At 39.4% G+C, this 17,377-nt stretch overlaps 1 protein-coding gene across 2 annotated transcripts in view; it reads left to right on the top strand.

The window, feature by feature from the left end:
- Nucleotides 1-12,068: 12,068 nt before the first annotated feature.
- Nucleotides 12,069-17,377, top strand: part of cfap45 (cilia and flagella associated protein 45) — a 30,787-nt gene continuing 25,478 nt past the window's right edge. For both annotated transcript variants that reach the window (XR_010898518.1, XM_067419862.1), the window contains exons 1-3: nt 12,069-12,259; nt 12,881-13,000; nt 13,080-13,213. Coding sequence is in view for 1 of the 2 variants with exons in the window: in XM_067419862.1 (XP_067275963.1) it covers nt 12,257-12,259; nt 12,881-13,000; nt 13,080-13,213 (257 nt within the window). In the remaining variant the exon portion in view is untranslated. The remainder of the gene's footprint in view (nt 12,260-12,880; nt 13,001-13,079; nt 13,214-17,377) is intronic.

Below are 17,377 nucleotides of genomic sequence, written 5' to 3'. Positions count from 1 at the left end.
GCAGCACGGAAACCGTTCTCAGAATCACACACTTTTTATGATTGTTTATTGATACCTTAGTTGAAGGCTTTGTACAGTTTAATTCACAAAATCAGAATGCCTTGCAGGTTTGGTTAGTTAGGTTATGTCTTGCAGGTTAGGTTAGTTAGGTTATGTCTTGCAGGTTTGGTTAGTTAGGTTATGTCTTGCAGGTTAGTTCAATCATTTAGATTTCAAGATGTTTTTGCTATTGAGATGACTGGGGAAAAGTGTTAGCAACCGTAATAGAGCTTACATAATAATTTGCAAAAGGGTAACTTAGTCCTGTAATATAGGGCAAAGGTTCTTCTAAAAATCTAAATGTTCCATGTTGTGATTGGATCTCATTTTGCTGCTTTCAGTAACTGTATTTACCTCGTAGCCTAGTAAATGTGGAAATACTGTCATAAGCAAAATATCGGTCAAGGATTCAATGTCTGTCTCCACAATTACTCTCACAACTTTACGCCCACCTAGGTACATTACATGGCAGAATGTGCCTTGCCTCAGGACAGCTAGCATGCTTCCAGTCAGTCTGTCTGTTTCCACACATGGGTTCCTGTAAGCCAAACACTACAACAATGCTAAATAGAAGAATGGCACCTTTCTAAGAGAGAAGGAGACATTCACATTCTGTAAACATGTTTGGTCTATTGACCACAAAATACGTAATTTATCTTCACAGCCATCAATAGCCCAATGTAGTTTAATTATCACACTTTAATACAGTGGTTCCTTTTGTGGTAACTTTATCTTCCAAAAAAATATTTTAAAGTCCCCCCACATACATGCACCCATATAAATATACTCTCCGACATGACCTTGCTTGCCTATAGGATATAATTACAAATAGGTGACAGGGTGTTGACTTCACCCGTGTGTAATTTCCTGTTGTGTTTAAGCACTGGCCTATGGTAGCAAATGCACTTTGGATCAAATATAATCTCCACAGTAATTTTTACAATTAAGTTTAAGTAATTGTCATTTGGCACCATACCAGTGAACAAACAATTTGATCTCAGAATGCTGGATTACCTGTAATATTTTAAGATGTAAATTTGTGAGTGCCTGCTTGAGCACTCATTTGTATAGAGCGTAAAAAGAACAGATGAGATAGGCCGTAGTGCAGGATTTTAATTGTAATGAAGAGAGTTCTCCTATGCTATTTTTTGATTGAATTTTACTTTAACGATGTAAATAGTAGATGGCATTTTTAACAGCAAATCATAATATAAGAATGATTGCTGATGGATCATGTGACAATATATATTTATGATAATTATTTAATAGTCATGACAGGCCAAATTTGAGCATGTGACTCGCTGGAGGTGGCACAACATTTGATGGAGACAGCCACTTCATAATTCTCCATGCAGAAAAAAAACATACTGAATACTGTTTATTAAAAATGACTGATTTCAATGTCTAATTAAAGGAGTTAAACCTATCTAAATAATATTAAAAGCAAAACTAAAAACCAGCCAAGCGTTGCTTTCAGGGACCTCATAATTAAATGAAAGCTGGCAATATCTGGATTTAACCAGGTCTCTGTAAACACCAAAAGGCCTTCTTCTCTGTATTCAGAACAGACCTGTGCTTTGGTGCAAAATGTATATTTTATTTTCTAAGTAAATTATTGTTGGCAAAGGAGATCTGTTTTCATATTACCAAAGACTACCTCCTTCTAAAGCATATTTTATCTGGCTGTGCTCTCTGAGCACTCAGCAAATCCACAAGGTCCAGCAAACTCGACTGATCAAGGGGGATCTCTTGCACCTTAACAGCGGGCCACTATTCATTGCCGTTGTCAAGTATGTTAGAAATTTTGAGATCATAAACATGGTGACCAATGTTCAAAGAAGTACCTGTTTGCATGCCACCATGTGTGTAGATGAGCATGTCATATATTCCACACAAAAAGTTGCTGTATAGGTGCAGACCAGTCAGAGTGCCCATGATGACCCTCTGTCGAGAGCCAAGAATACGCATACAAGCATCAAACCAGACATTGGAGCCGTGGAAGAAGGTTGTCTGGTCTAATAAGTTCTGTTTACTTGCATATGGATGGTCATGAATGTGTGCACCATTAACTTGGAGATGTCTTGACATCATGGTACACTGTTAGAAGGAGCAAGTGGGTTCATGTAGATTTACACATTCCACCTAAACCGAAACATCATTGCTGAGCATGTACACCCTTGATGGCAATGGCATTCGCTAATAGCAATGACCTGTTTCAGCAGTATATAGGTGCATCCACATTTTATGTTATTGATTAAAATCATTATTTTTCTCAAAATACTACAAGATATACCCCATAATGACAACATTAAAGAAGTTTGTTTGAAATCTTTGCAAATGATTATTATTTTTTTATATACATATGTATGCACAACCTTTGCTCAAAACTTAGTTGAAGCACCTTTGGCACCAATTACAGCCTCGAGTCTTCTTGAGTATGATGTTATAAGCTTAGCACACCTATTTTTGGGCAGTTTCTTCCATTCTTCTTTGCAGGACCTCTGAAGCTCCATCAGTTTGGATAGAGAGAGTCGGTGCCCAGCAGTTTTCAGATCTCTCCAGGGATATTCATTCGGGTTCAAGTCTGGGCTCTGGCTGGGCCACTCCATTCCCGTAGCCACTCCATTCTTATCTTGGCTGTGTGCTTAGGGTCAATGTCCTGTTGAAAGATGAACCTTCACCCCAGTCTGAGGTCCACAGCACTCTGGGACAGGTTTTAATCAAGGATGTCTCTGTACATTGCTGCATTCACCTTTCCCTCAATCCTGATTAGTCTCCTGGTACCTGCCGCTGATAAACATCCCCGCAGCATGATGCTGCCACCACCATTCTTCACTGTAGGGATGGAATTGTTAAGGTGATGAACAGTGCCTGTTTCCTCCAGACATGACGCTTGCCATTCAGGCCAAAGAGTTCCATCTTTGTTTCATCAGATCAGAGAATTTAGTTTCTCATGGTTTGAGAGTCCTTTTGGCAAACTCCAGGTGGTCTATCATGTGCCGTCTGGCCCCTCTACCATACTGGTCTGATTGGTGGAGTAATGCAGAGATGGTTGTCTCCTCTCTCCTCAGAGAAACGCTTGTGCTTGTTCTTGGTCACCTCTCTGAGTAAAGCCCCTTTCACACTGCGATTCCGGCAAATACACGGATAATGCGACCCGGCATTTGTTCCCGGGACGCTAGATTTGGTCAAGTCACACTGCCAGCGAAATACCGTAATATGTGCGCTTTCACACACAACGCTTAACGGTCCCGGATCGAGTTGACACGTGACATCCTGATGTGACGTATAATGGCGAGCGATTTCAGCTTCAGCGCGGATAGTAAGGAGCTCCGTGGTCTCGACTTGTGTCCAGTTTGCACACATTTCTGCTTGTTTAATTTTAGTTTCTTTTGTATCCGAACACTCTCTGCGTTTAAAACACTGACGAGCTCTTCTGGCACTGCAGGGTTGTGTTATTGAAAAAACAAGCTCTAGGAGTCGCACGATAACTACGTACACGTTGCGGCATTAGTTTTGGCTTTTGTTCACACAGCGCTCGTCCCGGGTCGAATCCCGCAATATTACTAGTTCCCCGACCCGGGTCGAATTCGGTAATCAATCCCGGGATGTGGTTGCTTTCACACAGAAGGCGACCCGGCAATGTTCCGGGAATATTGCGGGTCCGACGTGCAGTGTGAAAGGGGCTTAAGATTGCAAACATTTCAAACAAACTACTTTCATGTTGTCATTATTTGGTAACATTTGTAGAACTGAATCCATATTGTAACAAGGCTGTAACATAAAAAATGTGGAAAAAGTGAAGCACTGTGAATACGGTACTTTCCAGATACCCTGTATTGTGCCTTGCCACTCTGCACACAGTTTTACCAAAAGTTTGTGAAACAAAATGAAGCATTCAGTCTTTATCGCTAAATTTTTCAGAATTCTAATTGAGCATGTGACTGTGGGATGTGCTGAACCAACAATTTAACTCCATGGCGGGTCAACCTGAGGCTGAATCCAAAATCTCATACTTCCATATTATATAGTATATGAAAAAAAGTGTGTCCAAATTCACAGTACTCATAAAAGAGTAGTAACATGGCAAATGTATTACATTCATAGGACACGCATTCATACTATATATAACATACTTTTTCTGTTTACATGCACATGGGCAGTTTTGAACGTGTACACCAATTTACTGTTGACATACTGTTGACAAGTGTTGACATCATGATACACTGTTAGAAGAAGACAAGTGGGTTCATGTAGAGATTTTCAGAGAGTATGCGATTTCCAACGCAGCCTGAGCATAACAGTGACAGTCTTTTATCCACTCCTTTTTTTTCCTTTTTCCTTTTTGCTTTCCTGTCTGACTGAGAGGCAGAGTTTTACTAACATAAATTCGCATCCCTTTGCATCTGGATGTCAGTTTCTTGCTGCACTGCCCAGTGATACACATGGAAATCTACACATCAAATGCATGTAGTGTATGGCAGTCCAACTTTTAACTTGGTTGTCAGTAAAATTTGTGTTTATATATACATATATATACTATACAAAATAAATTGTTTAACTTTTCTGCTTAATTTGCAGTTTTGGTAACAATCTTGTGTGTGTTTGGCACTCCCTCTGAACAAGGTAAGAACATAATCCTGATTATACAATGGGGCTACAAAGGCACACCTAAAGAAAATGTGCTTTTCACTACTCCTATAATGTGTAATACACAGAAAAATATATGTTTGTATTGAACATTTATGGAGCAGCAGATTTTGTGTTAAAATAAATCATAAAAGTGGTTTATTTTATTTAAAAATCTTTAAAATGCATGAGGTGATGGGGTATGCACAAATAACTAATGGGGTATGCACAAATCACTAAAATGTATATGATTTACATCCTATTAAAGGTGCACTATGCAACTTTCCGTCCACTGGAGGGCGCCTATTCTAAACAAAGGCGTAGTTTGATGATGCCAAGTGTAAGTGCAGTATCTTGGGACATGTGGTCTTCACCTCACAGCCGTTGGAAAATAGGACTCGGGCAGAAATCACGTTCATGGATCCGGTTATTAACGTTACTGTAGTGTAAAGCAGTGTTGTGGAGCTGAGCACGGCCGCTGGAGCGATTGTTATACAAACACACGGCTCACAAGCACCGGGGCTTTTATTATGACGGGACGGGACACAGTCATCGGGTGCGCGCACTTCCGCTTTTCCGGTCATGAGTAAGGTGAAGCAGCTCTGTTTATCATATTAGATACATTTAAGTGTGTTTAAAATGATGTTCTTACGTTACTCTGTACGTTTGCTTGGCGCTGCTGTGACATGTTCACACTGCTAAGAGTAAAGCGCTTCTGCAGAATAAAACCGAGGGTAACGCAGATATGACGCGATTGACAGGCGACTCGCTCAAACGCTATGCTGACACGTCCCGGTCCTTAGTTAAAATAGCAATTTTCTCACAATTTACAAATAGTTGGAAACATTTGGGATAGTGTAAGTACTCAACTGAACAAAATATATAACACTGGCCTAGTGGTTTTTGGATATTTTACTGCAAAAATACTACATAGTGCACCTTTAAAGTATATTATTCCCATAATAAGTGCTATTTTTTCATACGTGTTGTGGTGGACCAGCAGCAGCTCGCCCATAAAGGGTGCTGGGGTGCCGACCTGCTGATCTCTCATTTTGAAACATAATGTGTGTTAATTATATGCTAATAATGGTTTTACTCTAAAATGTGTTTAGAACTCATTCTAATATTTGCATTCACTTTCAACGTCGTTGCGTTTATCATGTTGCTTCCCGGGGCTCCAGTTCCCTCAGCCCTACAGTGCTGTAATATAAGCCAATGGTTCCCAGTTGCTATGCAAAAAAAAGTTTATATTTCGTCAATTATCGTCGTCGAATTTAATGGTTTGCGGCTCTAAAAATATCGCCCGTAACTCTAATATTAGAGCAGTGCATACTGAAACACGGGACATTGAGGCGGCGCGGGCGAAGTCGAGTAACACTAATGTAGTCGTGGGAGTTAAACTAGCTCCAAATTAAGCTAAATCGCTACAAAAGAAGAACATTAGCGGAAAAATTCCTTGTAAAATAACTCAGACCAGACAAGCCAGGAGGAAATAGGCACGAGAAAACCTACAAGAGAAGCTTTTTCCAAGGTTGTTTCAATCGAAACTAATGCTTGGCTAACTAGTTGTGGTTACGCCAAGGCATTCTTTTACTTTCCTTGCTTACCGTTTAAAACAACTGCTTGTGATAGCACGTGGACGCAGACCTGAAACATATATCTAATATAATTTATCGTTATGCGTTTGCACTTTTTCTATCTGGACACGGAGCATAATAAACATGCAACTTGTTCATTGCAGAGGGAGTTTGAAAGACAACCGTTAATCCGCCCCTCGGATTGAGCTGTCAATGGTGAGTTTCCAGACCAAACATCTTGATGTGGGAGTGAATCCTTTAAAAACGGCACTCTTGAAGTGAAGCTCAAAAATAAACAGCTGTCCAGATTTGTCTTCTGGCTAGAGGGATTATCATAATTTGTCTGTGTTTTGACTGAAACTCTCCCCAAGTACAAGTAAAGTTGTGTGTCATCCTCATTATTAAACAATAGATTGCAGTAAAATAAAATATGAAAATAAATGTGCCACATTTTTTATTTACTGATATAATGATTTTCTGTCTTGGATCTATATTGTATAACAAATGCTGATTAAATCTCCTCAGATGGAAAAAAGATTTTCTGTTTTGGCATTTGTCCAGTTTGAATGCTCATGGGCCATATTAGTTACAACGTCTAACGCATCCGGGAAAACATGGATGTTTTTGGACCATCAGCTTCTACTGTACAGATGATCGGAATCAGAAAGAGCTTTATTGCCAAGTGTGCTTTCACATACAAGGAATTTTTTAAGGTGCTGAAGCTTCCAGTGCAAATAAACCATAAAAATGCAGCACAGTAATAAAAATAAAAATATGAAGAAAAAATAAAAACCGTATAAGGTCACGGTTAAGTTTAGTCAGAAAGACATAGATTATGAGCATTTACAGTATTTGGGTGGTAAGAATAAATATGAATAATATGAGTGATTACTCATATTATTCATATTTATTCTTACCACCCAAATACTGTCAAAGTGAAGTAAAGTGAAGTAAAAAATCAAACTCAAGTAAAGAGTTTAGGAGATATTGCACTAAACAAAGCACTTACAGTCATTTCCCTTGGGGGGGTGGGGGGGGGGGGGGGGGGGGTTAACTGTTCAAGAGGGAAATGGCCTGTGGGAACACACTGTTCCTATGCCTAGATGTTAGTGCCAGTGATCAGAGTCACTGTCCTGACCAGTAACAGTGAGGTGTCGGGGGTGGTTGGAGCCTTTAACACTCTAAAATGCAGAATGTTTCCTGTGATGGGTAGGTTTAGGGGCTGTGTGTGTGTGTGTGTGTGTGTGTGTGTGTGTGTGTGATGGGTAGGTTTAGGGGCAGGGGCAGTGTAGGGGGATAGGATGTGCAGTTTGTACAGTATGAAATCCATTACGCCTATGGAAAGTCCCTATAAAACATGGAAAAACACGACGTGTGTGTGTGTGTTTGTCGGTGTGTGTGTGTGTGTGTGTGTGTGTGTGTGTGTGTGTGTGTGTGTGTGTGTGTGTGTGTAAGAGTACAGGTCCAGCATGGTTGGCAGGTGGGCACCAATAATCCTCTCTGCAGTCCGGATGGTACGTTGCAGTCTCCTGATGTCTGATTTGGTAGCTAAACCAAACCAGACAGTGATGGAGGTGCATATAACAGACTCAATGACAGCTGAGCAGAACTCAATCAGCAGGTCCTGTGGCAGGTTGAACTTCCTCAGCTGACGAAGGAAGTACAGTCTCTGCTGAGCCTTTTTCACACTGGAGTCAATGTGATTGTCCCACTTCAGGTCCTGAGAGATGGTAGTTCCCAGGAACCTGAATGACTCCACTGCGTCCACAGTGCTGTTGGTGATGGTGAGTGGGGGGAGTGCTGGGCTGTTCCTCCTGAAGTCCTTTATCATCTCCACCGTTTTGAGCGAGTTCAGCTCAAGGTTGTTATGACTACACCAGACAGCCAACTGTTCAACCTCCAGTCTGTAAGCAGACTCGTCACCGTTCTGGATAAGGCCGATGACAGTGGTGTCATCTGTAAATTTCAGGAGCTTGACAGAGGGGTCTTTAGAAATGCAGTCATTGGTGTACAGGGAGAAGAGCAGTGGGGAGAGAACGCACCCCTGGGGGGCACCAGTGCTGATTGTAAGAGTCCTGGATGTGAGTTTACCCAGTCTCACTCAATGCTGCCGGTCTGTCAGGAAGCTAGAGATCCACTGACAGATTGAGGATGGTATGGAGAGCTGGGTCAGTTTGGCTGTGAGGAGATCAGGCATGATGGTATTAAAGGCCGAACTGAATTGTGAAAAGCCACAAATAGGATCCTTGCATAAGTCCCAGGTCTGTCGACATTTCAGCTTTTCAGAAAAGTTTCTTTTAGCAACTCTGATCTCCTTTGTCAGTCTGTTCCTGGCTTGGTTATACAAGATCTTATCCCCACTTCTGTAAGCATTCTCTTTGGCATGATGCAGCTGTTTGAGTTTCCCAGTAAACCATGGTTTATCATTAGTGAATGATAAGAATGACCAGGTAGGAATGCATGTATCCTCACAGAAACTGATGTATGATGTTACAGTATCTGTGAGCTCATCCAGATCGGTGGTAGCAGCTTCAAAAACAGTCCAATCAGTGCAATCGAAGCAGGCTTGTAAATCATGCTCTGCTTCATTAGTCCATCTTTTTACTTCCTTGTTACAGGTTTAGCTGATTTCAGTTTCTGCCTACTGCGGTCGGTATAAGATGAACCACACAGTGATCAGAAAACCCCAAAGCTGCCCGTGGGACGGAGTGATATGCATCTTTTATTGTTGTATAACAGCGGTCCAGTATATTACTGTCTCTGTTATTTCAAATAAATAACCATCTTGGTATTTTATCTTTAATAAAAAATATTTTAATTTGTGTTCCAAAGAGGAACGGATATCTTACAGGTTTGGTATAACACAGGGGTGACATTATTGACACTGCTTGAACGGACCAGTCTATGGGTAATATAAAATAAGCCTTATAAAAGGGTTATTGAGCTGTGTACATCATTTACTCATCCTGTGTTGTCACAAACCTGCAAGACTTTCATTCTTCTTCGTACAAAAAGTATGTCTGTCCCCTATATAAACTTTTTGAAGCATCAGAACTTGTGTATGCTTTTTTATATATAACATTTTTATTTTATTTTATCACAAATATAGGAATGTAAACAACACTTTTGACAACATCATAAATAATAAAACCAACAAAAAAGGACTTAACATGCAAAACAATATGCATACAGGGCCAGGGGTAATATACATTACATTATATAAAATAGAGGTGTCTCATGAGGCACTTATTAGCAATCCATTAAATCCATAAGTTCCATAAAAGGAACAAAGAGGATCCTTCTTTGAAAGAAAAAAAAGTAATATTACTCACGGGGGGGATATTAATATTAGTAATTAGTAATATTACTCAAGGGATTACTCACGGAAATGACAGAGGGTAAAGACTCAACAGAGTTTTTTAAAAGTGCAATAGCTGGGATGGCATCCATACAAAGTCTCACCCCTACTCATCAAATGTTGACGAATGGTCAAGGGACCCTAGCGTCAGCTGTTGACGCACAGGGTACCCCTGAATCGCCATTTTTCGATGTAATGGGTAATCCCAAAGGGGGTAATCTAGCACTCGGAAAGCGTTCCACCCATAGGGGCGGCCATTGCTAACCAATCCATCACCTGCTGTTAGCATCTCATTGACTCCCATTCATTTTTGAGTCACTTTGACAGTGAATAACTTTACATCTGAGACGTTTAAAGACTCCATTTGTCCATTGTTTATTGATAAAGAAACACGACAATGCATTAAAGGCTCCATTACCTTGTATCTTACACTATCGCCCCGTAGAAGCTGTTTTTGTAAAAATAGGCTAACGATTGCGTCATAACCAACGGGACTCTGGCGCACAGTTGAGAAATTACCTTAGACAGGAGGAGACGCTCAGAAGCAATCTTTTACTGTCTATGAGGCAGTCCGGGGGACGTGGAGACAAAAAGTCTGATAAAGTCAAGGGAGAAGAATGGGGAGAAGCCCATAGTGAGCCAAAAGCAACGGGACAAAACATTTAAACAACATGATTTAGATTTCACTTTCCACAACTACTAGAAGACCTACAGCTGTCATACAGGAGGCTCACGTCACATCTACGTCGTCAAGCTCAGTCTGATCGGGTTAGGGGTTAGGCTAACCCTAACCCATCAGAAGGTGAGTGCCTCTGATTGGCCTCAGTTTCTGCCGTTGAAGTCAATGGGATAGCTCTGTCCATTTCTTTTACTGTCTATGGGTAATCCACTGATTTCAATGAGAAACCTAGGACGTCATAAACAGACGTGTTGGGCATGTGAATGTTATCGTCACGATGGAATTTATTGGGTTATAATTTTTCCATTATGACATGTTGGAGTGTGATTCTCAATTTAATCAGCCAGCAATTGTATTTACATTTATTTACGCTATGATACACGTTTGAAACAGTAGTTAAACCCCACCCCGCCCTAAAACTACCCATTTGCGTGTTATATGATATAAAACACAGACTGTAACAGACAACAGGCACACTTTATTGAAAAAGTCCAACTATTCCGAGGCCAAACGATTGAATTGTGTGAAGAAAAGACCCAAAAGCAATCACCGCATGCAGCGCCCCGGCGTCACACTGAAGATGCATGACAGTGTTTAATCACCCTGTTAGCAAGGTGTGTTTATTTAGAAAGCAAAGAAATGCAAAGCCTCAGTGGAGATGATGACAGATAGGCTACAATGCAGTGACTGAACATGATCGATAACGACAAGCAGAAAATACTTTATATCAAACATTAGGACATAATATCACCAACATGTGGCACACCTGATCTGATGCCAAACATTGCGATGTGTAATGAAATGAGACTTCTTCAGCGCAATTTCATACCGATAGGATTGCCGTCTAATGTTGACACCAAAGGTTTCCCGCTGAAAGCAATAGGGTTCCCAGTTCGTCCATCGCGTGATGCCAAGGGGTCTACCTGTGGCGTCTTCAGTGTGACGCCGGGGCACGGAGTCTTTTCTTCACACAATTCAATCGTTTGGCCTCGGAATAGTTGGACTTTATGACGTCCTAGGTTTCTCATTGAAAACAGTGGATTACCCAGTCGAAAAATGGCGATTTAGGGGGGGTACCCTGTGCGTCAACAGCTGACGCCAGGGTCCCTTGACCATTCGTCAACATTTGACGAGTGTTGAAGCTAACCAAATGTCATTGCTGCACTGATTTTTTCCCAAAAAGCATAGTCACTGAGTGTGGAGTGAGACTTTCCATTTAGAAATGTCTCTGAGACCCCTGACATTGAGAAAAATAACATGAATAGATATAAAAATGAACTTTTGACTATGAACAGAAAAAAGTGCTTATTGAAACCTTACTGGACCGAAGGTGGAGTTGTAAGTTAGGCTAACTGTTACTCTGCAATGGTCACAATATGACAACACACTCTGCTTGTATGTTTAACAAAAAATATAATTTAACACGCAGTAATTACTGTTATATAAACACTTTTTAAATAGTCCACTTAAAGTGCTTATTACAAATACTTTTCTTTTTCTAAATGATAAAACTGAATAAATGTAAGAACATTCGCAATGCCTTTACAATCCTGTGAAAGCAGCACCCAATGTAAATAATGAAACTATTAATGAATTCCTGAAAATGAATAATGCAAATACAGTAGTAGGCTACATTAAAATACAATACATTAAAAAGGGTCTTGCTGTCCTAAAAAATGCTGTCCTAAAAACGCAGCCTCCTTGCAGTCTGTGTCCGTAACCGCAGTAACCGCGTCTCCATGGAAACTTGACAACAAACTATTGTTGTGGAGACTAGAGAGCTTTTATTGCTAGTAGGTTAGCTTAGCTGTGGTCTACACTGCGGTTATTCTATATTATTATCTCTTAGCGACATTTTTAACCACATACATTATAAACACTTGAATGGCAACCACTTTTAACTTTGTCGTGGCTCTGTTTGGATCTGTGTCATAACGTCTACCCGATTATAGTTTTCTCTTAAGCTCAATAAAAATGGTGAGTACGTTACAATTTAAACTTCCACACCATAATAAAACATTACTGTTTCTGCTCAAATCAATGTTGAAAACATTTATTCTGCTTGATGTTTTTTTTGTTTTTTGAAAACGTAAAGTTTGTCAGGTAAGGAAAAAAATAGAAATTAATACTTTAAAATAGATTCAAGTAACGTTAACTGTTAACAGTAAAGACATTCTGAAGGATTATGTAACACTGATGACTTGAGTAACTTAATGATGCTGAAAATTCAGCTTTGAACACAGAAATAAATTATATTTGAATGTAAATTACCAAATTGAAAACACTTGTATTAATATAATAATGTTTACATTTTTACTGTACACTTGATCAAATAAATGGAGCCTTGTTAAGCAGAAGATTCTTATTTCAAAAACATGAAAAATAATAAATAAATAAAATTATTCCAAACTTTTAACCACCAGGAAGTTTAACTCCAATTCCAGAACAATGTTATGAGTCAGTAATTTTGTAGTGAATCAGAAATGAACCAGGAACTAGCTGTTTTGTTGTTGTAAAGATCCATGAGAGACCAATACTTTAGTCTCACCTAAAGTAGCTAACGTTATTTACTAGTTGGTAATATGACATGTTTTTCAGCCTCAAAGCGCCGCATCCTCAAGTGGGAAGCTGTCCGGAAGCAGCGGTCTGACTCGCCGCTATCGCACACGGGCCCTCACCTCTCATGTGGACGAGTCCCTCTTTGGGACCCCTAAACAGGTAGAGTAATAAGCTTACTCCTTGGTCTTAGTCATTAAATGAAAAGAAAGGAAGATTTGTCTATTGAATCTTTTTTCAGAATTCTGATGCTGATATGAAAGGTGATGCTGAAGGCAGAAGCAAGAGGTCAAGGTCACTGTCACGCTCTGCTCCTGCAACCAAAGAGCCCGAGACCGCCCGCATCATCACTAAAGACCTCATCAGAGACCTCAGGCGAGTAGAAGCAAAAGTTTTTACACTGTGGATATGCGACGTTAGTTATCCTTATTGAGATATTTACATTTACCTGTTCATAAGTTGGTGTAACCTTATTTGACTTGAACGAAACCAGTAGATTTGTTTATCCAGGAACGTCATATTTTGGCCATTTGTTTTTTCACTTTTTTTTAAAGGGGTCATAAATTCAGGAAAAAATAAAATATAAATCTTCATCTTTTGACATATACGATGTCATTGTACTACAAAACGTCCTGTAAGTGTCAGGACTCAAAACTTCCTTGTTAGTCCAAAAACAGCTTTTTATGAAACCAATGCTTTATATGCATCCCGATTTGCATATCCGTCCTAAATAATATTTGAAAATAGAATTAGTGTATCCCAAATCATAGTATGTTGAAAAGAGTGTTCCAAGTATACCCAAACGGTCTACTATTTCCAATTTTTAATGCTGCAATTTGGACAAGGATTCGATTAGAACTGCAAACTTGTATAAAAAGTGTTAAAAAACTACAAACAGGACAGATTTTGTCTGGCAGTTTAGTAGAGAGGTTTAGGTAAAGGGGCTTGACTGGTCAATTATCAGTATTTAATCTGACGATATTAATTCAATGCTATCCATGTTATATTTCACCTGCAAGCAGCATTGTGAACCTTTGCAACGATATGTTTGGTCATTAACTTTTAAATGCATAATTTTATTTAACGTGAATGTGCTGTTGTGGTAGCCTGACAAGCCAGACCCACATCAAGATGTTTGGTCTGGAAACTCACCATTGACAGCTCAATCTGAGGGGCGGGATAAACGGTTGTCTTTCAAACTCCCTCTGCACGCGATAGGATAGCGCTATGCCAACCAGAGCAACGAAGGTGAAACAGAGCTTGTTGATAGATTAAACATTCACTGTATCCGTCCGGCAAAACTCCGAACACATCTTCCCTTTTTAAGAATGACTTCAGTGCCGTTCTTTGTTCTTTTCTCAGAGAAAAGCTTAACTCCAAGTCTTCCAGAGTTGCGGTCAAAGCTGATTCGAAAGACCGCCGTTCGCCAGTTTCTATGTTTACTAGAAGCACGCAAGCGCAACGGCCGTCGTCATTATGGCCCCGCCCACCGACTCTATACACAATGTGATTGGCCTGGCAAGAGTTTGGCGATTATAGCTCAGAAGGGTATTAAGAGATGCTAGATGACACTCGTGGGCAGATTAGATTTGCTGCCGCTAGGGTGCGTCTAGATTTCTAGGCTACTGTTGTGGACCTTTTTAAGTATTCATTTGGCCACAACTTTCTCACAACTTTTCAACTTTGCTTCATCCTTACATCATCTAGTGGCGAAACACCGCCTCTACAGAACGTGTAATTCAGTAGCCCCGCCCAATAACTCATCGCAATAATATCACGCTAGCCAGCAGCAGTAAACATGCTGAAGAAGATAGCAAGATATTGTGAAAGAACAGTCGCTGCATAAGCTTCCTTTGGATCCTTATATTAGGAATGTGTGATACTTCATTTATATTTAATGAAGTTTCAGCTCACGTGTGGAAGAACGTTTGTGTGTTCGCTTTATTTCACTGCGGAATCTGAAGTGCTGGATTTGCAGACACAATGTTGTGCCTTCTATATTGGATCGACAGGAATGGTGCAGCAAACTTAAGTGAGTAAAGCATCTTTTTATATGTGTTTTCCTCACGGGCTACCAAAACGTAAGCCCGTCAGCAGAAATAATATTTTCTTGATCTGGGCACGCACGCGTGTGTGTGTGTGTGTGTGTGTGTGTGTGTGTGTGTGTGTGTGTGTGTTTGCGCTTATATCCATAGATCGCGTGGGCCTTGTAATACAGAAATAATAGTCCAATCAATCGCAGGTGGATGAGAATTAAATTAGTGTGTTTGTTTGATAAAGACGTTAACGAGCCCTGTGAAAGAATCATCCCGGTTGCCGCTTTCAAATCAATCTCTCCTCATGTGAACTGAACTGACAGGGGAGCTGAAGCTCATTAAATAAGCAAATTTTCTCCAATCCTAGCCGTGGGCGTTTACTTCCAAGTCTGGAGAACAGTCCGAGACAGCCTCAAAACCACTGTAGAAAATGTTTTTGGATGTAAAAACCACAAACGTCATTAGTTGACCTCAGAAAGCAGTATAAAATGTTTTAAAAAGCCAGTTCATGACACCTTTCAAACAAAAAATGTAATTAAATGAATACAATCCTAACCGTGGGTGTTTACTTCCAAGTCTCAGTGCAAAACCCAGCGCTTTGGAGACAGCCTCAAAACCACTGTAGAAAATAGCCTATTACTTATTAGTTATGATGTTTTAGGATGTACAAACTACTCAAACGTCATTAGTTGACCTCAGACAACAGTATAAAATGTTTTAAAAAGCCAGTTCATGACACCTTTAAATCAAAAAATTTAATTAAATGAATTTCATTGGGCCCTTCATTAAGAACATCCTCAGGATTTTTGTATTCCAGTACAAATATCTAAACATCTTTAAATTAAGATACATTTACTTTTTATGCAAAATGAAGAAATCAAGCTTTGTTTTCTGAGAAATTTAACAAAATTAAGTGAGTCTGTGCTTAGATAAAAAACATTATCTGTCAGTGGGTATGAAAATCACTTATTTGTTTGAATTAAGTAGATTTTTCTGAACCCGTTGGCAGATATTGGTTCTTGTTTTAATAATAAAATCACTATGACTAGATTGCTTATCTTATGTAATTTTGCTTCTCAAGTAAATGTATCTTGATTTAAGAATATTTTAGATTCTCACACTTTTTTTGTAGTGTGATCAAAAGTTTCAATAAAAGTTATGTCCATATTCTAGTTTGGGCTATTTTTTTATTTGTTTATATAATTAACTTTTTTGTCAAATTAATTAAAAAGTAATGGAGATCTGTCGGAATTTGTATTTTTAAATATTTAAGTGCTCCTAACTCATTCTGTGCTTCTACATATGGACCAGGGCCGTACCCAGGATTTTCTAAATACCGAGGTCCAAATATCAATTTTGGAGGGTTTGAAAACAAAACAAAAAACATTTCTCTCCTTTACATATGCATTTTAAGACATAAGAAAATAAAAGAATCAGCTAACTGTAGCTTTAAAACCATGTCAGTGTGCAGTATAAATTATTTTAAGAAGACAACAGCTTTTTATAAATGAGAATCTGGTTAAATGTTGCAAAAAAAATTGACTCCAAGTTAGAAAATAACCCAAGTGAGAAAATAACTCCAAGTTAGCCAAAGACGACATATGTGTGACTCCGTCTTTGAAAACCTAGCTAAAGTACATTTTTGTGATTTACATTATGTAAAGAACATTATTTGAACATATAACCTTGATATATTTAATGTTGAATGAGTAAGATCATGTCAAAGATAGAAATCAAAGTGAAAATATAACCAATGAGTGAAATCAAAATTTGATGCTCCTAATCTCAATATTAGATCATGAGACTTTAGCCTGGATTTCACAGACAAGAATCACATTTTGTGTAGCAATTAGGAATATATTGTAGGCTAATGCTTTTTCTATTCTGAGCACAGTGGGCTACCTGCTCTTTCTGTCTCATCGCCATCATCTTCTCTCTTTCTTTTTTCCCCAGTCTCCTTCTCTTGCCCTGTATCTTTTCTCTTTTCAAAGCTGAGCTTTGTTTGAAGCAGTCTTTTCATTTTCGTTGGTAAAAGCAAAGTTGTAAATGTAAATTTACTGAAGGCTTCCAAGAAAACCAGGTCAAGAAAACGTTATTAGTTTGCATCCCTGATTATTAAGCACTCTTGCGGTGTTGTGATGTCAAACATCAGTGATTGTTCGAAGCGCCGGTTGGTGGTTGTGGAATTTGTCCCGCCTCTCCTCCACTGTGATTGGACATTGATGTTCACCCAAAGTTGAACTGTGGACGCTCAACGCGTAAAAATGGACAAAACCTGCTAGCTGTTGGTGCATACGCCGGGCGAGGCGAGAACACCTATTTGTACACGCTGCCTTAATAGGCTATTATTTTGCAACTTCTATTATGTACACCTCAGAGAATTACCGAGGTCCAGACCTCGGGGACCTCAATGGTGGGTACGGCCCTGATATGGACGTGTTATATTTCTTCAATTTTCTTTAATTGGTCTTACAAAGGTCTTACATTTGCCTTTATAAAACCT

Source organism: Pseudorasbora parva, chromosome 16, assembly GCF_024679245.1.
Source record: "Pseudorasbora parva isolate DD20220531a chromosome 16, ASM2467924v1, whole genome shotgun sequence".
Classification (NCBI taxonomy): Eukaryota; Metazoa; Chordata; class Actinopteri; order Cypriniformes; family Gobionidae; genus Pseudorasbora; species Pseudorasbora parva.
The sequence above is the reverse complement of the archived record's forward strand: the minus strand, read 5'-3'. Positions and strand labels throughout refer to the sequence as shown.